The 26,728-nt window shown below is 39.5% G+C and overlaps 1 protein-coding gene across 3 annotated transcripts in view; it reads right to left on the bottom strand.

Moving 5' to 3' along the window:
• The window catches only part of TMEM185A (transmembrane protein 185A), a 74,068-nt gene extending 47,787 nt beyond the window's left edge, over positions 1–26,281 (bottom strand). For 2 of the 3 annotated variants that reach the window (XM_066249668.1, XM_066249670.1), the window contains exon 1: positions 26,102–26,281. In XM_066249668.1, the coding sequence (XP_066105765.1) occupies positions 26,102–26,139 (38 nt within the window). In that variant the 5' untranslated portion in view covers positions 26,140–26,281. Of the gene's footprint in view, positions 1–25,221; positions 25,380–26,101 lie in introns of all 3 variants that reach the window. The other variant, XM_066249669.1, reaches the window with a different exon arrangement.
• Between the last annotated feature and the right edge of the window lie 447 nt (positions 26,282–26,728).

The raw sequence follows: 26,728 nt of genomic DNA, 5'->3' as shown, positions 1-26,728 counted from the left end.
ACCAACATTACCCTGATGTCAAAACCTGACCAAGAAAGAAAACTACAAACCAGTATCCTTTGTGAACATAGATGCAAAAACCCTTTTAAAATCAGCAAATTAAATCCAGCAATATATATATTTTTAAAAAGGATATTATATTATGATCAACTGTGGTTTCAGCCAAGATTGCAAGCTTGGCTTAACATTTGAAATCAATTAATAAAATTTATGATAGTAAAAGAATGAAAAAAAAGAGTATATAATATCTCAATAGCTCCAGAATAAGCATGATATAATTTACTACTCATTCAAGATAAAGCCTCTAAACAAATTAGAAATAGAAGGGTATCTATAAAAACTCCACAATTATAATGCTTAATAGTGAAAGACTTAATACTTTCCCCCAAGACTGTAAACAAGACAAGTATGGCCACTTCAATATATCTATTTTATATTGTACTGGAGGTCTCTGCCACAGTGATAACAGAAGAAAAAGAAATAAAATGAAAATATTTAAAAGGAAGGAGTAAATTTGTTATTTGCAGACAGTATGATTATCTGTGTAGAAAGTCCCAAATCATCTACCAAAACAGCTACCAAATCCAATACGTGAATTAGGCAAAGTTATAGAGCACAAAATAAATGTACCAAAATTACTGCATTTTAAAATGCTAGCAATGAGACGTTGAATACTGAAATTTTTTAAATTATCATCTACTGCAACTTATAAGCCTGACCAGGTGGTGACACAATGGATAGAGCGTCAACCAGACATGCTGAGAACCCAAGTTTGAAACCCAGAGGTCACTAGATTAAGCGCAGGCTCACCGCTTGAGTGAAAGGTTGCCAGTTTGAGTGTGAGATCATAGATATGACCCCATAGTCACTGGCATGAGCCCAGTTGGTTGCTGGCTCTAAGTCCAAGGTCACAGCTTGAACAAGGGGTCACTGGGTTGGCTGGAGCCCCCCAGTTAAGGCACATATGAGAAAGCAATCAATGAGCAACTAAAGTGTCACAACTACAAGTTGATAATTCTCATCTCTCCCTTCCTGTCTGTCTTTCCATGTCTGTCTGTTTCTCTCGCGTGCGAGCATATGCTAAAAATAATAAAGTTTATTGAAAAACTATCACTAACAACAGCATCAAAATATCAAATACTTAATAAAGATAATGAAACAAAATATGTGCAAGACTTGTACCCTGAAACATTCCAAACACTACCAAGAAAATTAAAGATATTAATAAATGGGAAGATAAACCATGTTTACAGATTACAAAGTCAATATTAAGATTTACATCCTCTGGGTGGCAACATGGTGATGGAGTAGGTGGACATACCAACTTCCACCTTCCAGGAGCAAAGTGGATTACAACTTAATTTTAAGAACCATCATCTGGAAAAACCAACTTTGGACTAAACTAAGAGGACTCTTTATCCAAGGAACACTGAAGAAGCCACACTGAGACTGGTAGGGAAATTGGAAATGCAGAGTGGGCTTTCCAGCTCCGGGGAGCAAACGGCAGCCTGGAGGGACTCGTGTGGTGGGAAGAAAGGTTAGAGGAGAGAGGAGGGTCCTGGGCCCCAGGAACAAAGCCCCAACCTGAAGCACCAAAGCCTAGAAGAAGCATATGGAGAGTGTTTAGCTGAAAAACAAGCCAGGATACTGTTTGTGAGAAAGACAGATTTCTCAGACACAGTATTGTTCTTAAAGGGACCATGAAGAAAACCTCTTTTACAACCACTAACACGGGACTCTGAGAGACAGGAGAGTTGAGAGGACCAGAATAGCAGTAAGAGAATGTAATCTAGGAGGCACAGGGAAAAACATTTTGAGGGACAGTCACCCTAACCCCTGAGCTGAGTCACTCCCCAAATCTAAAGTTAATATTTCCACTGGAACAAGCAATACCAGCAAAGGGAAGCAGGACACCAGCCAAACAAGCTCTCCCATGGCACTCAGAGCAGAGTCACTTAGAAGGAGGGAGCCTTCAGGAATACAGTATTAAGTGTTGAGGAGCAGCAAACCCATCCACAGGGCAGAGGGCTCGCCAGAGGGTGGGTGGCAGCGGGACGTGTAAGCGCAGTCCTGTCGGTGGGGGCAGAAGCTGGGCTGGCCATGACAGAGGCTCAGCATGAGTTCAGTCTCTTCGGGAAGGGTGGAAGGGGTGCATGAAAGTGGTCCAACCTGGCTGTGGGCCAGGTGAGCAAGAGCAGGCCTGCATAAAATCATGCCCACAGGGGAAGGGCAAAAGCCAGGGAACTGCAGAGACCAGCAACTGAGCATGGGAAAGCAGCCCCAGCCCCACCAAGCGTGCAGAGCTGGGGCGTACAGCTGGCAAGCAAGCGCAGCTCAATCACGGAGGTGGGGCAAAAGCCAGGGAACAGGTAGAGAGCCGCGGCTGAGCACAGCTGTACAGCCCCAACTGCAGTGCCAAGGCTTGTGGGCACCGCCCCAATTGCAGAGGCAGGGGAAAGGCCGAAGCCAGCCAAGACTTATAGACCAGGTACATGAACACAACCCCTCCCATGAAGGAGAGGTAGAAACCGCAGGGACAGCCGCAGCAGGCTGGCACTGGCAATGCCTACCCCTGAACGTCCAAGGCAGTGGCAGAGAGGGTGTCGGGCTTGCAGACAGACCACACCTAGGGAACACAGAAGCCACACCTACTGAACTCCAGTGGCCATTCCATTCTTATACACAGTCAAAACGGGAAGGCAGAGAAATGCAACCCAAATGAATCAAGAGAAATCCCCAGAAAAAAACTTGAATGAGTAGGATATAAACAAATTACTGGATGCAGAGTTTAAAATAATGATTGTTAGGATGCTCAAAGATCTTAGAATAACAACAGCTGGTCATAACAAACACCTAAATAAAGAGATAGCAAATATAAAAAAGGACATTGAAATAATAGAAAAGAAATCAGTCAGAATTGACAATTACAATATCAGAAATGAATACCACAATGGAAAGAATTAAAAGCAGGATGGATGAAGCTGAGGAATGAATCAGCGAGTTAGAGGACAGGATAAACAAAGGCACAGAAGAAGAGCAGAAAGGAGACTCAAAAAGTCTGAGCAAACTCTAAAAGAGCTCTGTGACAACATGAAGAGAAATAACATCCTCATCATCGGGGTTCCTGAAGAAGAAGAGACAGAACAAGGGACAGAGACTTTGTTCAATCAAAACATTGCTGAAAACTTCCCTAAACTGATGCAGGGATAAAGTCACACAAGTTCAAGAAGCACAGAGAATTCCACTAAAGAGAAACCTGAAAAATCTACACCAAGACACATCAAAATTAAAATACAAAAGCTAAGAGATGAGGATAAAATAATAAAAGCTGCTAGAGAAAAAAAGGGTATCACCTACAAGGTACCCCGACAAGGATGACATTTGACTTCTCAACAGAAACATTTGAGGCCAGAAGAGAATGGCAAGAAATATTTAAAGTAATGCAGAACAAGAGCCTACAGCCAAGATTACTTTATCCAGCAAGACTATTGTTTAAAATTGAAGGAGAAATAAAAGGCTTCCCAGAAAAAAAAAAACAAAAAAAAAAAACCTCAAGGAATTCATTACAACCAAACCAATGCTGCAAAAATGTTAAGGGGCCTGTTGGAAACAGATCAGAGGGGGTAAAGAATATAGCAAAAGAGGAATACAGCTTTAAGTATAAAATGGCAAGAAACAACGACATATCAATAATAACCTTAAATGTAAATGGATAAAATGATCCAATCAAAAGACATAGGGTAGTTGTATGGATAAGAAAACAGGACCTATACATATGCTGTCTATAAGAGACACACCTCAAAACAAAAGATGCACATAGACTGAAAGTAAAAAAGTGAAAAAATCTATTTCATGCAAATGGAAATAAAAGAAAAGCTGGGGTAGCAATACTTATATCAGACAAAATGGACTTTAAAACAAAGGCTATAGTAAGAGATAAAGAAAGTCACTACATAATGATAAAGGGAGCAATCCAACAGGAAGATATAACCATTATAAATATCTATGCATCTAATATAGGAGCACTTAAATATATAAAGCAGACTTTGATGGATATAAAGGGTGAGATCAACAGCAATACTATAATAGTAGGAGATTTCAATACCCCACTAACATCACTAGATAGATCCTCAAGAAACAAAATAAACAAAAAGAAAACAGTAGGCTTAAAGAAAACAGTAGATCAACTGGATTTAATAGGTATCTTCAGAACCTTTCACCCTATAGCAGCAGAATATACATTCATTTCAAGTGCTCATGGTACATTTTCTAGGACATACCACATGTTAGGGCACAAAAGCAGTCTCAACAAATTTAAGAAGATTGAGATCATATCAAGCATTTTCTCTGATCACAATGGCATGAAACTAGAAATCAACCACAACAGAAAAAATTAAAAATACTCAAACACTTGGAAACTAAATAGCACATTATTAAATAACAAATGCGTTAACAATAAGATCAAAAAAGAAATTTAAAAAAATCCTAGAAACGAATGATAGATAATGAGCATACAACTCAAAATTTATGGGACACAACAAAGGCAGTCGTGAGAGGGAAATTCAATACACTACAGGCATACCTTAGGAAGCTAGAAAAAGCTCAAATAAACAACCTAACCTTGCATCTAAAAGAACTACAAGAAGAACACCAAGTAAAGCCCAGAGGTAGTAAAAGGAAGGAAATAATAAAGATCAAAGTGAAAATAAATGACAAAGAGGCTAAACAAACAATACAGAGGATCAATGAAACCAAGAACTGGTTCTTTGAAAAGGTAAAGAAGATTGATGAACCTTTAATGAGACTCACCAAGAAAAAAAGACAGAGGACTCAAATAAATAAAATTAGAAATGAGAATGGAGAAATAACAACTGACACAACAGAAACACAAAATATTGTAAAAAAATACGATAAAGAACTGTACACCAAAAAATTAAATAACCTAGGTGAAATGGAAAATTTCCTTGAAACATATAATCTTTCAAAAATCAATCTGGAAGAACCAGAAAACCTAAAGAGACCGATTACAACAAATTAGATTGAAACAGTTATCAAGAAACTCCCAACAAACGAAAACCCTGGGCTAGATGGCTTCACAAGTGCATTCTACCAAATATTCAAAGAAGAACTAACTCCTATACTTCTCAAGCTATTTCAAAAAATTCAAGAGGCAGGAAGACTTCCAAGCTCTTTCTGTGAGGCGAGCATTATTCAGATTCCAAAGCCAGGCAAAGACAACACAAAAAAAGAAAATTATAGACCGATATCCCTGATGAATCTAGGTGCTAAAATCCTCAACAAAATATTAGCAAACCGGATCCAGCAATATATGAAAAAAAACATACACCACGATCAAGTGGGATTTATTAGAGGGAGGCAAGGCTGGTACAATATTCAGAAATCAATCAATGTGATTCATCACAGAAACAAAAGGAAAGAGGAAAACCACATGATAATTTCAATAGTTGCAGAAAAAGCATTTGATAAAATCCAGCACCCATTCATGATCAAAATTCTCAGCAAAGTGGATATACAGGGAACATACCTCAACATGATAAAGGCCATCTATGACAAACCCACAATCTACATCAGGGGTCCCCAAACTACGGCCCACGGGCCGCATGCGGCCCCCTGAGGCCATTTATCCGGCCCCCGCCGCACTTCCAGAAGGGGCACCTCTTTCATTGGTGGTCAGTGAGAGGAGCTTAGTTCCCATTGAAATACTGGTCAGTTTGTTGATTTAAATTTACTTGTTCTTTATTTTAAATATTGTATTTGTTCCCATTTTGGTTTTTTTTTTGTTTTGTTTTTATTCATTTTAGAGAGGAAAGGGAGAGACAGAGGAGAGACAGAAGGGAGGGAGGAGCTGGAAGCATCAACTCCATATGTGCCTTGACCAGGCAAGCCCAGGGTTTCGAACCAGTGACCACAGCATTTCCAGGTCAACGCTTTATCCACTGCGCCACCACAGGTCCGGCCTTGTTTGTTTGTTTTTTTTTTACTTTAAAATAAGATATGTGCAGTGTGCATAGGGATTTGTTCATAGTTTTGTTTTGTTTTTTTTTGTAGTCCGGCCCTCCAACGGTCTGAGGGACAGTGAACTGGCCCCCTGTGTAAAAAGTTTGGGGACCCCTGGTCTACATCATACTCAAGGGCAAAAATTAAAAGCAATCCCCTTAAGATCAGGAACAAGGCAGGGGTGCCCCCTTTCACCACCCTTATTCAACATAGTTCTGGAAGTCCTAGCCACAGTAATCAGACAAGAAGAAGAAATAAAAGGCATCCAAATTGGAAAAGAAGAAGTAAAACTATCATTATTTGTAGATGATACGATATATTATGTACAAAACCCTAAAGTCTCAGTCAAAAAACTCCTGGAACTGAAAAATGAATTCAGCAAGGTGGCAGGATAAAAAATTAATACTCAGAGCCTGACCTGTGGTGGCGCAGTGGATTAAGCATCAACCTGGAAACACTGAGGTTGCCGGTTCAAAACCCTGGCTTGCCTGGTCAAGGCACATATGGGAGTTGATGCTTCCTGCTCCTCCCCCTTCCTTCTCTCTCTCTCTCTTTCTCTCTCTCTCCCCCTCCTCTCTAAAATGAATAAATAAAAAAATAAATAAATAAAAGTTTAAAAAAATATTAAAAAATTAATACTCAGAAATCAGAGTCATTTGTATACACCAACAATGAACTGTCAGAAAGAGAAATTAAGGAAACAATCCCCTTCACTATCGAAAAACAAAACAAAATACCTAGGAGTAAATTTAGCCAAGGAGATTAAAGACTTGTACTTAGAAAATTATAAAACACTGATAAAAGAAATCAAGGAAGATACAAACAAGCGGAAGCATATACCGTGCTCATGGTTAGGAAGAATAAGCATCATTAAAATGTCTATATTACCCAGAGAAATTTATAAATTCAATGCAATACCAATTAAAATACCAATGATATACTTCAAAGATATGGAACACATATTCCAAAAATTTATACAGAACCAAAAAAGAACACGAATAGCCTCAGCAATCTTGAAAAGGAAGAATGAAGTGGGAGGTATCACACTTTCTGATATGAAGTTATACTACAAGGCCATTGTACTCAAAACAGCTTGTTACTGGCATAAGAATGGGCATATAAATTAATGGTACAGAGCAGAGAACCCAGAAATAAACCCATACCTTTATGGACAACTGATACTTGATAAAGGAGGTAAGAGCATACAATGGAGTAAAGACAGCCTCTTCAACAAATGGTGTTGGGAAAATTGGACATCTGCAAAAAATGAAACTAGACCACCAACTTACATCATTTACAAAAATAAACTCAAAATGGGTAAAAGACTTAAATGTAAGCCATGAAAGAATACCATCTTAGAAGAAAACAGAGGCAGTAAGCTCTCCGACATCTCTCACAGCAATGTATTTGCTGATTTATCTCCACAGGCAAGTGAAATAAAAGACAGGACAATCAAATGAGACTATATCAAACTAAAAAGCTTTTGCACAGCTAAAGACAATATGAACAGAATAAAAAGACAAACTACCCAATGGGAGAACATATTCAACAATACGTCTGATAAGGGGTTAATAACCAAATTTATATAGAACTTGTAAAACTCAACACCAGGAAGAAAAACAATGCAATCAAAAAATGGGCAAAAGAAATAAATAGACACTTCTCCAAAGAGGACATACAGATGGCCAATAGGCATATGAAAAATGCTCAACATCACTAATAATTAGAGAAATTCAAATTAAAACCACAATGAGATATTACCTCACACAAGTCAGAATGACGCTCATCAACAAAATAACACATAAGTGCTGGCGAGGATGTGGAGAAAAGGGAACCCTCCTGAACTGCTGGTGGGGATGCAGACTGGTGCAGCCACTGTGGAAAACAGTATGGAGATTCCTCCAAAAATAAAAATGCCTTTGACCCAGCTATCCCACTTTTAGAAATATATCCCAAGAACACCATATCACTGATTCAAAAGAAGAAATGCACCCCCATGTTTGTGGCAGCATTGTTCATAATAGCAAAGATCTAGAAACAACCCACGTGTCCGTCAGTGGACGAGTTGATTAAAAAGCAGTAGTACATATATACAGTGGAACACTATGGGGCCATGAAAAAGGAAATCTTACCTTTTGCGACAACATGGATGGACCTGGAAACTATTATGTCAAGTGAAATAAGTCAGGTAGAAAAAGAAAAATATCATATGACCTCACTCATTTGACAAATCCAATAAACAATGTGAACTGAGGAATAGAATTGAGACAGAGGAGAGATCAAAGGGATCAGAGGAAAAGAGGACAGAGGGAAAGGGGATGATAGGATGGGATAAACCTGAAGGGAACGGGGGAGGGTGCTATGGGGGAGGAGCAAGGGAGATGTTGAGGGGAATACGGGGGAGGGGGGATGCATTCAGGACAACACTAGAATCTATGTAAACATAACAAATTAAAATAAATTTAAAAAAAGAAAAAAGAACAGCACACTTAATAAAATAAAGAGGCACAGAATAGAAGACTGGATCAAAAATTAAAACCCAACCATATGCTGCCTTCAAGAGACACATCTAAGCTTCAAGGACAAAAGTAGACTCAAAGTAGAAGATTGTAAAATAATTCTCCATGCAAATATTGCCCAATGTAAACACAATAAATTAAAATCAATAAAAAAAGATTTATATCCTCTGTGTATTAGTTTCCTATGACTGCTGTCACAAATTCTCTTATAGTTCTGGAGGTTCAAAGTGGGTTTCACTCAGGTGTAACTAAGGTGTCAGCAGGGCCCTGATCCTTCCAGAGACTAGGGGAGAATCCATTCCTTGTTTTTTCCAGTTTCTAGAGCTGCATTCCTTGGGCCCCTGTCCTCCATTATCAAATCCAGCAGCGAAGCATCTTCAAATCTCTTTCTCTGCTTCCATCAAATTGCCTTCTGCTCTTGATAGTATCTCTTTCTGCCTCCTTCTTATATAGAAACCTATGACTCATTTAGGGTCTATCTGGATAATCCAGGATACTCTTCCATAGAAAGACATTTAATTTAATCACATTTTTTGGCATATAAGGTAATTATCACCTTTTTTCCATAGAAGCTAATATAAATATTTATGGGTTCTATGGGTTGAGAAGTGGACATCTCTGAGGGCCATTATTCAGCTTGTAGCACTCATCAAATTATTCTAAAGGTTCAGTGCAATCCCATTGAAAATCCCAGCAGCCTCTTCTATAGAAATTGACATACTGATTCTAATTTTTTGTTTTTATTTTATTTATTAATTTTAGAAAGGAGAGAGAGAGAGAGAGCGAGAGAGGAGAGACAGAGAGAGAAAAGGGGGGAGGAGCAGGAAGCATCAACTCCATATGTGCCTTGACCAGGCAAGCCCAGGGTTTCAAACCGGCAACCTCAGCATTTCCAGGTCGACGCTTTATCCACTGCGCCACTACAGGTCAGGCTACATACTGATTCTAAAAGTTATATAAAAATACCAAGGACTTAGAATGGGTAACACAACTGTAAAAAAGAACAATATTGGAGATCCTATACTACATGCCTTCAAAGCTTAGTATAAAGCCACAATAATCAAGACAATGGGTATTTTGAGTCACACAGAAATAAAATAGAGTAAAAAACAGACCAATGCATACATAGTGAATTAATTTTTATAAAAGGTACCCGGGCAACACAATGGAGAAAGGACTGTGTTCAAATAAATATTTCTGAAACTGGATAGATGGGTAAAATACACCTATACCCTTAACCTCAAAGCATATATAAAAATTTACATGAAATGGATCATAGACCTGAATATAATCACCCAAAACTACAAAATGTCTAGAAAACATAGGGGAAAAATAATTTGCCACCTAAGATTAGGCAAAGACCTTAGATGGTATACAAAATTGGACTTCTCCAAAATTAAAAACTCTTACTCTCTAAAAGACAGTAAAAAAATAAATATGGCTATAAACTGGGAGAACATATTCTAGAAACATATATGTAACAATGTACCCATAGCCAGCATACATAAAGGACTTACATAACTAAAAATAAATTTGATTAAAATGATAGAAAAAATAAGAACAGAAGTTGTACAAAAGGCAAATAAGTACATGAAAAGATACATAATATTTTTAGACATTAAGGAAAGGCAAATTAAAACAATGAAATAAAACTACATACTCACCACATGGCTAAAATTAAAATGATCAACTATGACATCTAAGGATGTGGAACAACTGAAACCCTCATATATTGCACTGGTGGAAATGCAAAATAGCACAGCTACTTTAGAAAACACTTCTGCAGTTTCTTATAAAATTAAATACATACTTACTATACAACCCAGAAATTCCATGCCTAGGTATTTACTCAAGGAAAAGAAAAACATACATCCACACAAAGACCTGCATTCAAATGTTCAAAGCATCTTAGCTATAATAGCCACTGGAAACAAGCCAAATATCTATAAACTGGTGAATGGTTAAACCAATTGCAGCTTATCTGTTCAATGGGATACTAATCAGCAGTAAAAAGTAACAAACTAGGGATACATGCAACAATATGGACAAACCTCAAACGCACTATGCTAAGTAAAATAACTCAGAATGAAGACATAATACACTTTATTAGTCCATTTATTTGACATTCTGGAAAAGCAAACATATAGATACAAAACAGATCAGTGTGGTTACCAGTGGCTGTGATGGGTGAAAGACTACAAAGGGACATGAGGAAAGTTTTTTTCAGCAATGAAACTATTCTCTATCTTTGGGTGGCAGTTATACAAGTATATGGATTTATCAAAATTCATAGGACTGTGCACTAAAACCAGCTGCATGTAAAATACACTTGGATAAATGTGGAACAGCTATTGATCTACCTACACATATGCAACAATATCAACAGCTAACATTTACTAGATGTTTGTGGAATGTCAGATACTGTACTGTTTTTCCTGCAGTATCTCTCTTAAGCCTCACAGCAATCCTATGAAGGAGGCACTTTTCCTGTTTCCACTTTAGAGATGAGCAATGAATGCTTAGATGCTAATTTGTCCAAGCAGCTAGCAGCTCAGAGCTGGGATTCAAACAAAGATTTATTTAATGCCAAAATCCTTTTGAGTACTATACAACACTAACTTTATACTAATAAGTCAACATTTTTGGAAAAACACCCAGACAGATAAGCAGATTAACAGAAATCTCTAGCAAAGAAGATTAAGGACAGTCTTCACACATTTTTACATACGATTGCTGGTTTTTCTACAAGGTATATGCATCTTGTATTATGTATACTTTATATTATGAAAAACAACATAAGGAACTTCAATTGAAAAAAAGGGGGAATGTTGTAAGGAGAGAAGAACTTAAAAATTCAACTCTGAAGCAAAGATCTAAGAGTATAAACTGCAGTGATTTGGAGAGGTTGCTAATTTCCATATATATATAAATAGATATAGATATATCTATATATCTATATCTATATCTATCTATCTATATATATATGATTGTATCAGGACTCCTTCACAATCATAAAAATTACTGAGGGTCACAAAGAGTTTTGTTTATATAGGTTACATCTATTGCTATTTACTTTATCAAATTTTAAAACTATTAAAAATGTATTAAAATTAATACTCATATTAATACAAGTAATATAATTTTAATAAACACTATTTTCCAAAATTATTTTTACAGTTTTGCAATATTTTTAAATGTCTGGCTTCATAGACAACTCCTAGATTATAATATATACATCTGCATCTGACTAGGCAGTGGTGCAGTGGATAGTACGTTGACCTGGGATGATGAGAACCCAGGCTGGAAACACAGAGGTTGCTGGCTTGAGCGCAGGCTCACCAGTTTGAGTGCAGGGTCACCGGCTTGAGCATGGGATCATAGACATTACCCCATAGTCGCTGGCTTGAGCCCAAAGGTCACTGGCTTAAGCATGTGGTCACTGGCTTGGCTGGAGCCCCCCAGTCAAGGCACATGTGAGAAAGCAATCAATGGACAACTAAAGTGGTGCAACTACAAGTAGATGCTTCTCATCTCTCTCCCTTCCTGTCTGTTCTTGTTTCTTTCTCTCTCTCTCAAAAAAAAAAAAAATACACACACACATACACAAACACACACAAATCTGCATTCACTCTGTTGCAATATGTTGATTCTGTTCAAGTATATGAAAAAAATCTGGCCTCACAGGAATATGTAGGTAGAAAAGAACTAAATATTTTAATAGCTTTTTCAGATAAGGGAAGATATTCTTCTTTGATAGGATACCAAAACTGTAAAATGGCAATTTCTTATGGATGGTTGACTGTTGTGTGGAATCTATCAATGAACTTCTGGAAAATATTGGTTCACTGAATAATAAAGATCTTTCATATGTTGATACATTTCACTATACAATAGTAAAAAAAGCACATTAGTTATTACACAACCCACTTCATCAGAGATATTTTATGTATTGAGAGGCTCTCAAGCTTATGGTAGTAGATGATATAACATTCTATAATTTCTGATTTTCCCTTGAAAGCTCAAATTTTGCCATTTACAAAAATACTCTCAGTTGTTTTCCTTAAGCTGATAGGCTCATTTGCATTTTTGAGAAAATATCTGTCAAATGCCATACTACAAATAGCCACCGTCCCAGGTAAAAATGGTGTTCCATGAAAACAGCAGCTTACAACTCAGGCACACAAGTGTTTTTTTCTTGAGTGAACTACTGTAGTTCAATATACAGCCAAGGGCCTTTGTGTATACTCAAGGGTCAAGACTGAATGATATGTATTTTTCTGCTTTATTAAGGACATTCTTTTTTTTTAACAGAGACAGAAAGAGACTCAGAGAGAGGGATAGATAGGGACAAACAGACAGGAACAGAGAGAGATGAGAAGCATCAAACATCAGTTTTTCGCTTCAACACCTTAGTTGTTCATTGATTGTTTTCTCACATGTACCTTGACCATGGGCCTTCAGCAGACCGAGTAACCCCTTGCTTAAGCCAGTTACCTTGGGTCCAACCTGGTAAGCTTTGCTCAAACCAGATGAGCCCGCACTCAAGCTGGCGACCTCGGGGTCTCGAACCTGGGTCCTCTGCATCCCAGTCCGACGCTCTATCCACTGTGCCACCGATGGTCAGGCATTAAAGACATTCTTAAGTGAGCTGGTTTTATTTTTTTAATGCAAGCACACTGTGGTGAAGAATCCAAAGACAACTAGTACAGTTTCCTCTCACCAGCCTGATTTGTGTTCAGGTGCCAGCAGTTTACCAACCACTGATTTTGCACCATCAGTGCAAATGTCAAAACAGAAAAAAAGGCAAAGAATATCTTAGTATTATAATGAAAATAGTTTTGACTTTGCAGAAACCTGGAAAGGTTCTCAAGGTACCTCAGGGGTCTGTGGAAAATAGTTTGACTGCTGCACTAAATACATGCTAGTTTTGATTATTAATGCTCAAAGACAAAGGAAGGCTTTTATAAGCTGCTACAAAGAAAAAGAGAGCTACCACGGAAAGATGCCAAGATAAGAATAACTTCATCCCCAGACTTTAGAGGAGAAAAAGGGCAGTTAACAAGCTAACAGAAATGGAATGAGCACCCTAAATAAAGTAACCATTTGAGATGACTTTTACTCTGAAAGCAAAGGGGAAAATTGCAAAATCTAAAAAATCAGAACCTATTTGTCAACTTAATTTATCTATTTGTGTCATTACCAGAAACAACTAACTTAGAAATAGACAGAATATTGCCTGACCTGTGGTGGCACAGTGGATAAACCTGGAATGCTGAGGTCAATCTGTTCAAAACCCCAAGCTTGCTGGGTCAAGACACACAGAAGCAATTGCTGTGAGTTGCTTCTCGCTCCTCCCCCATCCTTTCACTCTCTCCCTTCACTCTAAAATCAGCAAATAAAATCTTTTTTTAACATTTTATTTAATGGTGTTTACATAGATTCTAGGGTCACCCCAAATGCCTCCCCCCTCTCCCCATTCCCCTTGTCCCCCTCCCTACAGTGCCCTCCCCCCTTTCCTTCAGGTTTATCCCATCCTATCATCCTCTTTCCCTGTCCTCTTTTCCTCTGATCCCTTTGATCCCTCCTCTGTCTCAATTCCGTTCCTCAGTTCTCATTATTCCTTGGATTCCTCAAATGAGTGAGGTCATATGATATTTTTCTTTCTCTGCCTGGCTTATTTCACTCAACATAATAGTTTCCAGGTCCCTCCATATTGTTGCAAAAGGTAATATTTCCTTCTTTTTCATAGCCACATAGTATTCCATTGTATATATGTACCACAGCTTTTTAATCCACTCGTCCACTGACAGACACTTGGGCTGTTTCCAGATCTTCGCTATTGTGAACAATGCTGCCATAAACAGTATGAAGATTCCTCAAAAAATTAGAAATGGAACTGCTATTTGACCCAGAAAATAAAACCTTTTAAAAAATAGACAGATTAAAGAAGGAAAAAAAACAGACAAGACTATTCAAAAGAAATAAGTGAATTACACAGCTGGAAAGGAAACCCTGGTGCTCTTTTCTGTAACTAAAGCAGAAGTTTTGGGCTAGTGATGTCAGTAACTTTATTGTTCACTGTGGCTCAATTTCATTATTCTTTCTGGGCACAAGTCCATATCCAGGCAATCTTATTTGACTTTATATAGAAACAAACTCTCCCTTCATATTAAAAGAAAAAGAAATACGTGAATCAGAATGTTAACAAATGCAAGGACAAAGATAAACATAGGATTCATAGGTAAATCAGATATGTAGAGGTAAAATATTTCTGAAGGAGTTTCAGACTTTGAAAAATTGAGTTTTCTTATTTAATAAAAGAAAATAGTGGAAATAATGAAAACAGAAATATCAAAATATTTAAAATGTAAAAGTGATTATTTTATTATTTATGACATAATTTAAAGGGAAATTAAGAGTTCTGGGTCTATTACATGAAACATGAAGAATAGGAAGGATATAAGATGAACTTACAAGAGGACAAATAATGGTATAAAAATGTAATTCCCAATTCAAATACTTGGGTTGGAAAAACAAATAAGGTGGAATATCCTTGTATTAGTTTTCTATTGCTGCCATACAAAATTGCAACCTTAGTTGCTTAAAAAGTAAAACCTTTTTATCTTTGCAGTTCTGGACATCAAAAATCTAAGATAGGTATTACTGGGATAAAATAAAGGTATCATCAAGGCTGTGATCCTTCAGGAGGTACTAGGAAAAAGAGTTTCTCTGTCTTATTTCTAGAGGCTGCCTCAAAGTCCCTTGGCTCATGGCTCTTGGCCCCAGTTTCAAAGCCAGCAGTGGAGAGTCCAGTCCTCCTCACATTGACTCACTCTGATATCTTCTAGTCAGAAGATCCAAAATCATTTCCCTATTTTTGGGTCAGCTGATTACCAACCATAATTCCATCTGTTACCTTAGTTTCTCTCTGCTAGATACCAAGAACACATTTCCAGGTTCTAAGGATTATGATGAGGGCATATTTGCTTGGGAGCTGGGGAGGGGGTTACTGCACTGCCTACCACAGGCCAATAAGAAAGGTCACTTACTGAATTAAAAAATAAAATCTAAATCTGCTGCGTTTAAGAGTCACACTTGCAATCAATGTGAAAAGTCAAACCAAATACAAGAAAGGAGATGACAAAGGTTTATCATGACTGAGTAAGAAAAAAGAAGCAGTTCACTAGGATAGTAATTTGATAAATTAGATTTCAAAGCAAAAAAAAAAAAAATTTAAATACAAAAATAATTAACCGGGAAAACATAAATAACAAAAACCTAACAACATGGCCACAGAATAATCTGATAATTTTTTCTTTTAAGAATATACAGAAAGCTCTGGCCAGTTGGCTCAGCGGTAGAGCATCGGCCTGGTGTGCAGGAGTTCCAGGTTTGATTCCAGGCCAGGGCACACAGGAGAAGCGCCCATCTGCTTCTCCACCCCTCCCCCTCTCCTTCCTCTCTGACTTTCTCTTCCCCTCCCGCAGCCAGGGCTCCACTGGAGCAAAGTTAGCCCGGGTGCTGAGGATGGCTCTATGGCCTCTGCCTCAGGCGCTAGAATGGCTCTGGTTGCAACAGAGCAATGCCCCAGAGGGGCAGAGCATCGCCCCATGGTGGGCGTGCCGGGTGGATCCTGGTTGGGCACATATGGGAGTCTGTCTGACTGCCTCTCTGTTTCCAACTTCAGAAAAATACAAAAAAGAAAAATAAATAAAGAATATACAGAGAGCCTGACCAGATGATAGCACAGTGGATCGAGTGTTGGACTGGGACGTGGAGGACCCAGGTTTGAAACCCCAAGGTTGCTGGCTTGAACCAGGGCTCATCTGGTTTGAGCAAGGCTCACCAGCTTGAGCCCAAGGTCGCTGGCTTGAGCAAGGGGTCACTTGATCTGCTGTAGCCCCCACACACACTAGTCAAGGCACAGATGAGAAAGCAATCAATGAACAACTAAAGTGCCACAACAAAGAACTGATGCTTCTCATCTCTCTCCCTTCCTGGCTGTCCCTATCTGTCCCTCTCTGTCTGTGTCACAAAAAAAAAGAATATACAGAAATATTCTCATTGTAGGCTTCTACATACTATTATTAAATCATAATAAAGTAGACAAAGATCCTAAAGAAACCATGAAATAAAACTCAAGTAGATAAAAAAAAAAAAATAGCACAGTTCTATCAAGAGAATTAAGTAGCAGGACAAAAAAAAAGTTTTCTTTTCCTTTTCTTTCTTTTTGTAAATTTCTCCTGTAAAAAAATTATACAATTTTTTCCCAGTGGTGGGGAAAGAATCATGGGACACTGATCACAATAAACACAAGTCTAATTTAAAATTTAAAAAACTGTTTGAGTATCTGCAATGTGATATATACAAAGATGATAAAAAAAAAAAGTCTATGCCCTGCTCAAAGACAAGAGCAGAGAGGGATGATCAATCAGCAGGTAACTATATATACCATGGTAAATTGGAACTTAGGAGACTAAATTTTCTGGGAAAGCTGTGAAGGGAGGTAGGAATGGGGCAGTAGGTGGGGGACAGAAATTATAGACAAAAGAGGATAAGATTTTTAAAAATAGGAGACAATCTTTTGTATCCCAAAAGACTGGAACACATGGAGTACATTCTGTGAATTGGGGGAAGGGGGTGCTGGAGAAACAAAAGAAAAGGCACCTGAGGAAATAAGGGAAAGGTTGGCTCGGGTAAGAAGGTAGGGGATTTAAATATCAAGGTAAAATCCTTCAAACTCATTAATAGGCAATAGGAAGATACTGATGATTTCCCTTCCTGGCTGCCCCTATCTGTCCCTCTCTGTCTATGTCACAAAAAAAAAGAATATACAGAAATATTCTCATTGTAGGCTTCTACATACTATTATTAAATCATAATAAAGTAGACAAAGATCCTAAAGAAACCATGAAATAAAACTCAAGTAGATAAAAAAAAAATAGCACAGTTCTATCAAGAGAATTAAGTAGCAGGACAAAAAAAGATACTGATGATTTCCCAAGGAAAAGGGTGACAGAAGGTATAGAAGACCAGGTACACTAGACTGTAATTGGTAGAGAACAGAGGCAGAAACTCCACATAATTCGTAATAAACTAATAAAACATACTGGAAATGGTCTACTCATGTGCATCTATTTTCAGTATTCACTTGTTAAGCAGTATAGTTGAGAGATTATATGTGCAACTTTACTTGAGCCTCAGGTTCCTTGTGAGCAAAACCCATGTAATGTAACCTCTACCAGGCAGTGCTGAAATAAGTATGAATAACTATCAAAAAATTCAATGAATGCTAGTTTCCCTCTTTAAATAACGACTAAATCAAGGATGAAATGCAATACTATCACAGAATATTTAAAATACTGTTACAACTTAACTGAAACATAAAAACACCTGTATTGCTGCCCAAGCAAAACTAGAGAAAATGTATCCATTCAAAAATGTGTAAATAAAGAAAAAAAGAAAAGAAATAAAAAAGAGGCAAAGAAAAATTAGTGAACTGAGTTTATAAAAAAGTTACAGACAAAAACCTAAAGAAGCCAAAGAAATAATAAAACTGAAAGCAGAAATATAGATACAAAAATGGAATTGACAAGTTACACTAGTAACTGGTTCTTCAAAGAAAATGGAACAAACTACACAGCTGATCAAAAAAAATTAATACAATCAGGAATTTAAAAAGATGTAATTTATACATACACCTTTAATTGGAGGAAGGAAGAATAGTATCTCAACTATGCTAATACATTGGAGAACCTAAAAAAAATGACTGCATATCAAATAGTAAATTCCAAACCTGACTGGCAAGAACAGAATATGATGCAGCAATAACACAGTGATAAGAAAAATTATTTTTAAAAAGTAATGGTCAAAGCCTAAAGAACTCTGACTTTTCAAGAAACATTCAGATCAGGCCCTGGCTGTTTGGCTCAGTCGTAGAGAGTTGGCTTGGCATGTGGAAGTCCCAGGTTCGATTCCTGGCCAGGGCACACAGGAGAAGCACCTATCTGCTTCTCCACCCTCCCCCCTCTCCTTTCTATCTCTCTATCTCTCTCTTCTCCTCCCACAGCCAAGGCTCCACTAGAGCAAAGTTGGCCCAGGTGCTGAGGATAGATCCATGGCCTCCACCTCAGGCACTAGAATGGCTCCTATTACAACAGAGCAGTGGCCTGTGGATCCCTATCGGGCACATTTGGGAGCCTGTCTCTCTGCCTCCTCACTTCTCATTTCAGGAAAATACAAACTAAAATAAAAAGAAACATTCAGATCAGAGTGCAAGTATAAAAATAACCTTTTCTTAGTTCTCCACAAACTAACAACTGGAGGTTTCATAGAATATTCTGACATCGATCACTACTTCCTAAACTTTACTTTTCCAATTACACCTTTAAAATAGATTTATTTCTCTCTCATCTGAATCAGGAATGATAGCATGTGATCACTCATAGTGAGATATAAGTCAAACTAGAAAGTTAGTATCCTTTCTAAAATGTATATGGAGCCTTGGCTTGAGGCTCAAATTTCCTCTCTCCACTCTGTGGAGAAAAGGGAGGGACTGAAGGAGGGACGGAATATACCTAGGAAAGAGATGACTCTGTGAGTGTAAAAAGTTCTAGTATCTGCTTCCTGAAAATCAAAAGAATAGAACTGGACTCCATTTACTCTTCAGTTTTCTACAGTGAAAGCTGGATTGATTAACTGGAGCAGGCACCATGTGCACAGACATACATACCCACACATATGAAAATTCTGTGTGACACATCCCTATGAGCGCTTCTCTAACACCAGACAATGACCCCAGCTAACAATCTGCTCACACTCTCCCAAACTGCTAAAGGGACTGTACCTCTCCCACTGAGACCTTAGTGACAAAATTTAATGGCAATTTTAACTGGTTTTTATTAAAATGAAAAATGTTTAAGAGCATCTAACCAATATATATAGGAAAACACAAAAACCAAATAAAAACAAATTATTTTAATTTTTTTTATTTGGAAATTAAACTTTGGCCCAGGCTAGTTGGCTCAGTGGTAGAGTGTCAGCCCGGTGTGTGGAAGTTCTGGGTTCAATTCCTGGTCAGGGCACACAGGAGAAGTGATCATTTGCTTCTCTACCTCTCCTCCTCCCCCTTCTCTCTCTCTCTTTTCTCCTCCTGTAACCATAGTTCAAATGGTTTGAGCAAGTTGGCCCCAGACATTGAGGATGGCACCATGGCCTCACCTCAGGCACTAAAATAGCTTGGTTGCCAAGCAACAGAGCAGTGGTCCCAGATGCACAGAGCATCGGCCGCAGGAGACTTGCAGGGTGGATTCTGGTGGGGGCACATGTGGGAGTCTGTCTCTGCCTCCCTGCCTCTCATTTAATAAAAAAGAGAAAATTAAATTTAATAGGGTTGCATTGATCCATAAGAATACTTAAGTTTCGGGTAAACAGTTCTATAGTATTTGAACTATTGTGTTGTGTGCAGGGACAAATATACTGTGATGAAAAATGATTTGACCTTTGGGTGATGAGCACAAACTACTTTTAAGGAGGACTACAAATAGCCCAGGCTGGCACAAATCTGTGCATTTGTGGGTCACTCTCTACCTAAGCCTGTCTCCTCATCTGGTTGCTCATATATCAATACATTAAGATAAGTGAAGTAAAAGCCCTGTGTCAATGATCAATTTTACCTATTTTAGTTACTACTACTATTATAAAAGAGAACAGCAGTAACAATCTCATTTAGCAATCATTTTTCTCACTAGTAGGTCTTCGCTGACAAAGTACAAATTATCAGTTATAAAGAGCCCATCTCCAGAGTTCAAGTCAAGGCTTTCATCTTAAATTCTAGTCACCTTGTAAGGGCATGAACTATAATCAGGCATCAGGCAAGGCAATTAGAAACCCCAAGCTCAATATTGGGAAGCTAAATCCCCAGAGTCCTAGGAAACCATCTAAAACTCCTCTAACCCATCTAATCCATTCTCTCTCTCCTACAACAAAGAGTGTCCAGTGGTACATGTCTACTGGTACTCAACATCAATCATCAGTATATTTATTGAATGCCTCAACATGCTGGCCTTCAAAGAATTCACAGCCAAGAAATATATGTGTAATTGTCAAGTAATGAGAAAAAAAATTTAAACCAGAAATTATGCATTCAAATGAAACTCTTCTCCTTTAAACAGTTCCCCTGGGAAGCAATGCACAATTCCACTTCATTGTTCAAAGCATCTTTAGAGCCCACCTTCGAGAAACACTTGAGAGCATGCAGTCTTGTTTTTCTGAATATCGTCAATGCTGTCAAATCTTCACCAAAAGGGCATTTGATTTTTGGAAACAGTCAAAAGTCAGTCAGAGCCAAGTTTAGTGAATAAGATGTGTGATCAAACTAAGTGGCATTATTTGGGTTCAGAAATAGTATATGACTAAAGAATAACAAAACTGATTTCCTTATATAATTTGTAATTTGACTCCAAAAAAAATTGCAGCTATGTAACAAGGAGCATGAGCAATAGAATAGGTATATACTGTATATATACAGGGTGCTGCAAAAGTAAGTTTATAGTTGTGAGTATGCAAAATGAGCTTATTCTTTGATTAATTATTATATTATTTTCCATATGAACTGTAAATTTATTTTTGTCCTACCCTGCATATATTTCTCTTTTTCCTAAGTAACTTCTTTAAAAGATAATACACATTTGGATGTGTAAACTCTGAATAAGGTTCCTTTTGTTTAATCACTTACAACTACAAATAGAAGGCTCCTTAGTATACAGGACCTACTATGTCATGGGGGTGAGAGAAATGTCACTAAATTAAAGAGGTAGCACGGCATGTAGAAAAGAACACAGGCTTTATTAGGAGACCTGCTTGTGTTAGAATCCTGACATGGCCCCTTGCTGCTTGTGTGACTTTAGGGAAGTCACAAGCTCTCTAAGACTGCTGATACCTAACTCACAGAGCTGTTGTAAAGATTTGAGATAATAGATACAAAGCACTGACACTGTGCCTAGAATGTGGTAGGTGCCCCTAAGTCACAGCTAATATTAATAATAACCTTAATACAATCAAAAGACTTTTCCCACTATAGGTGCTTTGACATGACACAATGACATGGTAACAATTTGGGTGGTAACAATACCAACATACACCCAGTGCTGTTTAAAAAAAACCCAATATGTAAATAAAATTTGAATTGTGTGTACAGTATTTTTAAATCACATGACATGTTGCCAGCAGTGTTCCCAGCACACTGACCTTTCACCACTGTCTAAACATACCGCACCCTCCCATGACCCAGTACCTTGGCATACTTTGTCCCCTCTAAGATGCCTTTCTTGCCCTCTGTTCTAACAAAACTCATTCTGCCCTTGTGCTCTCACAGCATTTGGTTCCTCTCTCTGGAATGCCTCATCCTGTGTTGAAATGTAATTTCTCTATTTCTGCTTCTTTTGCTGGGCTTGAGCATGGAGAGGGACTGTATCACATTTCTTTTTGTATTTAGAGCATCTAGCACATCTCTTGGTACACAGTAATAACTTGGGAGATATTTGAGTAATGAATTCTTTAAATATAAATATTTCACAGACTCTTAAAGGCCAGATAGCTGCCTTTAATAATAATCACCAGCAATCACATTTCCTATTCTTCCTGAATTCAAATAAGAGACAAGATAACTTAGATTCCAGAATAACATTAAAAGTTGCAGCATATGGAAGTTCCTAAACACTACTGACCTTCTCAGTACTCCAATCCCACTGGAAGGAATCCCTAGAGCAGATTCCTCAGCCTTTGCCCCAGTCCTGCATACCTATAGGATGTACCACTCTCCATCAGTGAGCTCACCCAGTGGATGACTCAGAAGGCCTAGCAGAGTCCTCACAGCCTTGGATCATTGCTTTGTTACCTACCAGAGCTGAAGGTCCTTCCCTGACCCAGCAACTCCACCAAGATAGCAGAAAATCCCAAAGCTCCACAGGGAGGGCAAAGTGCCAGCTTAATGCCACCTAATACCAGATTGCTACCGCCTCGAACACCCTGGAGTCAGAGTTTCCCAATTCTGTATACTTCTAACAGTTTGCCAATTCAATGAATAGGGCTCCCTAGTTATTAGGAAGCCTTGGGCATTCAAGGAAGGACTTGGTGGGTCCAATGAAGCAGTTTCCTAATCTGCATAACTAAAAAGAAGTTCATGATGAACCAGTTCTATGCCAGATGGAAATAGGCAGAGGGTTAGCTGGCAGCCTTCCACAAATGAATGATGACACTTGTGAATCATTCTCTGTCACTGTAGTTTTTTTAGAGCATTGGCAATATGGCAGTGGGTTCAGACTTATCAAGAGATCTGGTCCAATGGGCTACAAATTGGGACCCACCAAACCATGATAGCAACTATTTATGTGACATACATAATTCACAAAGCAAAGGCAGCCATGTTCTGTCTTAGTGTCATGATCTTTCTTGTCTCTCCAATGGAATGGCTATGTTCTGAGGGAGGGAAGAGGGTGAAGCAAAAGAGAACCAGGCCATAGACCAACAGGAAAGCAGTGATTGAAAGAAATAGCTTTAGAATTTTCTCATAGGATCTAGAGTGTAATTAATTCATTTTTTCCAAAAATATTTATTGAGCCAGGTACAATTCAAGTATGTATGATACCATAATGAAGAGTGTCTTGGCCCTATCCCCATAGAGTTTATAGGAGGAGAGTACAGTAGGGGAGCATTTAGTAGGGAAGATAGGCATTAATCAAATAAACATAGACAAATATAAAGGTACAAATAAGTGCTATGATGGAGGAGTATGACATGCTACAGAGATTGTACAAACAGCAATCAGTGGACCTGGTTTGGGGAAGTGAGAATAGCTTCCCTTAGCAAATAACAAGTGAACTGAGAACTCAAGAATAAATAGGAGTTAAGTAGGTCAGGAAGAAAGGAGAAGGAAACATTCCTGGAAAAGAGTACAGCATGTGTGCCAAAATCCTGGGGTAGGAGATGTTGAACTGGCTTTGAATTAGAGGCAGGGAGCAGCAATAAGGTTTGAGGTCCTGAACATCTCCTACTAAATCCCTCAGTTTGCTTTCTAATTGTTTAGAAGATTCTCCTCATCATGGAATGGACTAAAGGACAATGTCAAAACTAGGTGTGGCCATAAGATATGACACACCACCAGCTAAAAAAATCAGACTTGCCAATATTTCCTGGCCACTGTGCCGGTAGTGGTAGTCACCACCATGAAGTAATTCCATTCACTCCTACTGATCTAGGAAAATGGCACCCTATAAAAGATTTTTAAACTTCTCAGAATTAAACTGTTGACAAATATATTGATAAGCCCTGACTGGTTGGCTCATCAGTAGAACTTTGTCCTGGTGTGTGGAAGTCTCAGGTTCAATTCCTGGCCAGGGCACACAGGAGAAGCGCCCATCTGCTTCTCCACTCTTTCCCCTCTCCTTTCTCTCCCTCTTTCTTTCTCTCTCTCTCTCCCTCCCTTCCTCCTTCCCTCCCTCCCACAGCGAAGGCTCCATTGGAGCAAAGCTGGCCAAGGCGCTGAGAATAGCTCCATGGCCTCTGCCTCAGGTGCTAGAATAACTCCAGTTGCAATGGAGCAACAGCCCAGATGGGCAGAGCATTGCCCTCTAGTGGACATGCTGGGTGGATCCTGGTCGGGTGCATCCTGCCTGTCTGCTTCTCACTTCAGAAAAATACAAAAAAAAATATGTTGATGATTACCACAAATCTGTTTAGATACCTAATAGTTCATTGTAATTTTCATACACCAATTTTTTTAGGGGGGGAGAAGGTATAAGAAACAATGGTTAAAGATATTATCTGTGAATATTTTGCTTTGACAACTCTAAAAGCCAGTTAGATCATTCCATGCAGTTCTTTGTAGCTTCTGAATTATCTGTCACCTTACAAAGTAGTCCTGGAACTATCTACTTGTAAAGCACTTTGCAGTCAATCATTAATTTGGCCTTCCTATCCTGCTGGGAGAATATACTAATTCTACAGATTAAATGGATAGATAAGTAAGTGGCTTAAGGATACAAAACAATTCAGGTTTGACTTATGTTTCTTAACATCTTCACCAAACAAAGCAGACACACAAGGCCTGTCCAACTCTACAACCAATCCTGTTACCCTGCAGAGGAGTCCTAACTCCTACAGCAGCAGAGGAAGACACTGCAGTTGTCAGTTACCTGCCCTCAATAAGATCCTCTATGAAGCGTGCCTTCAAGACCAACAATTACCGTGACTATACTGTGATTGGGACACTGGCACTCCAGACCCAAATATGAACTCAAAAGTGCTCAGAAGAACAAGAGCACCCAGGAAGTCACATTTAAGCTTATAGCTTAAAATGTCACTGTTCTTAAGGAGACTGCACTCCCAACACACTACTCCAAGACTTCCTTTCATTTCCCACAAGCTGCCCAGGCAATGGGCTCCATTAGGTTTTCACAGTATAATTCTTCATAGTGCTGTAAATCATCTATTTACATGTCTCAACCTCCAAGCTGGGACTGCCTAGCATCTGAAGTACCTGGCTTAAGACCTGGCATACAATAGGTTTATTGAGTGCATGGCTTCTCACCAGTAAATAAGGGGGGAAAGTATATATTTTACAGAGAAATGGGCTTAAGAGATCAATTAGGCCAACCCTTTATTTTTTAGATGAGCAGAGAATCACCTAGTTACAGATGGCCTGGTCTCCAATCTAGGTCTGCTGGCCCAGTTTAGCTCCCCAAATATTTCTTAAGTGCCTACTATTTGTCAGACACGATGGTGGGAGGTGATGAGGATAGGGAGATGCGCAGGAGATGGTCTCTGCTTCAGGGAGCTCATAGCCTGGGGAAGGAAACAGAGTTACAGAACATTTGGGCAAGTGCATAGACAGATTCTTGTTTCTGTAGCCAGTCTTCTCTCCACACTGTTCACTGGATATTCCCCAACCGGGAAAGAGGACAGCAATATCTACTTGCTGCAAATAAATTTACAGTGAACACATGAGAAAACGGGTATGGAAAGTTGTCAGGTTCACCACCAAAGGCATTATGTAAGATATTGCCATACCCTGACACCCACTCCAAGGATTCAATGTTCCAGGTATCAGTTCCACATGTAAGAAAAGAAGGGCTTACCTCCAAGGAAAATCTCAAACGCTGAGAAGACCTGGAGGAAACAGCTGAGTTGGGGATTAGGAGTGTGTGGGCAAGTGAAATGGCTCTGGCGCAGGGTATGGGGTGGTAGGCAGCGGGTTATGAGAAGCAGGAACACAGAAGGGTTCGTTGGGATATCAAGGAAGGAGGGCACGCCGAGAATGAGCTCGCTCCCTCCCAGGCCAGATGGGAGCCCTGGCCTGGAGGTTCTAGATGGCGCGACGGGCTACAAGACTGAAGGTACCGGGTGCGGGAGGAGAAAGAGGGCCTGCGCCAAGAATGGCTGTTTTCTCAGAATCTCTCGCACCCGCGGAGAGGTTGGAGCAGGCGTCAGGGGCTGCAGGTGCCTGGCCTCCCGCTGCAGCATCCCACCCGCTACGCCTCCCTAAAGCCGAGCCTGCGGCGCCTCACCTCGGGTTGAAATCCTGGAAGAGGCCCCTCAGGTTCATGGCGGAGAACTTCACCGCGGCGGCCTCTTCCTCCCCCCGCCCCCCTCGCCGCCCAGCCTACGCGTTAGAGCGGGTTCATGGTGCTCGCGCCAGACCCGTCCCCGCTTCCGCCGCCGTCGCCTCCGCCACCCGGAGAAACCTGAGCCACCTCCCGCCACCCCCGCCCTCCATCCGGGCTTCCGTACAGCGGACGCGCATGCGCATAGGCTCCGCTGGCTGACCTTCGGAGGCTTCAGGAGTCGGGGGCGACGCCACGCGCCATCCCTCTCTGGTCCAGGCTGGCTGAATAGACTGTGAAGGTTAGAGGCTGGTGGAGACCGAGGTCCCGGCGAGGGGACGGAGAGCCTAGCGGGGACGCTGACAAGGTGGAGTTTTGAGGGGAGGGAGCAGGCCGCCTAGGAGGCCTGCAGTGAGGTCTTAAGATAACACCTGTCACCGTGGCCCACCCTGCCTTCTGGACATTTCCCCTAGTGAGCACTAAGCCTCCTGGGGATTGGAGGTTGCGGCCAAGGGGACACCTTGCATTTTGGTGATCTTATCCCAGGCTTCACCTGTTAGATCTGTGAGTGACTCCAGTATCCACTTCTCA

The sequence above is a fragment of the Saccopteryx bilineata genome, chromosome X (assembly GCF_036850765.1).
Source record: "Saccopteryx bilineata isolate mSacBil1 chromosome X, mSacBil1_pri_phased_curated, whole genome shotgun sequence".
Taxonomy (NCBI): domain Eukaryota; kingdom Metazoa; phylum Chordata; class Mammalia; order Chiroptera; family Emballonuridae; genus Saccopteryx; species Saccopteryx bilineata.
The sequence above is the reverse complement of the archived record's forward strand: the minus strand, read 5'-3'. Positions and strand labels throughout refer to the sequence as shown.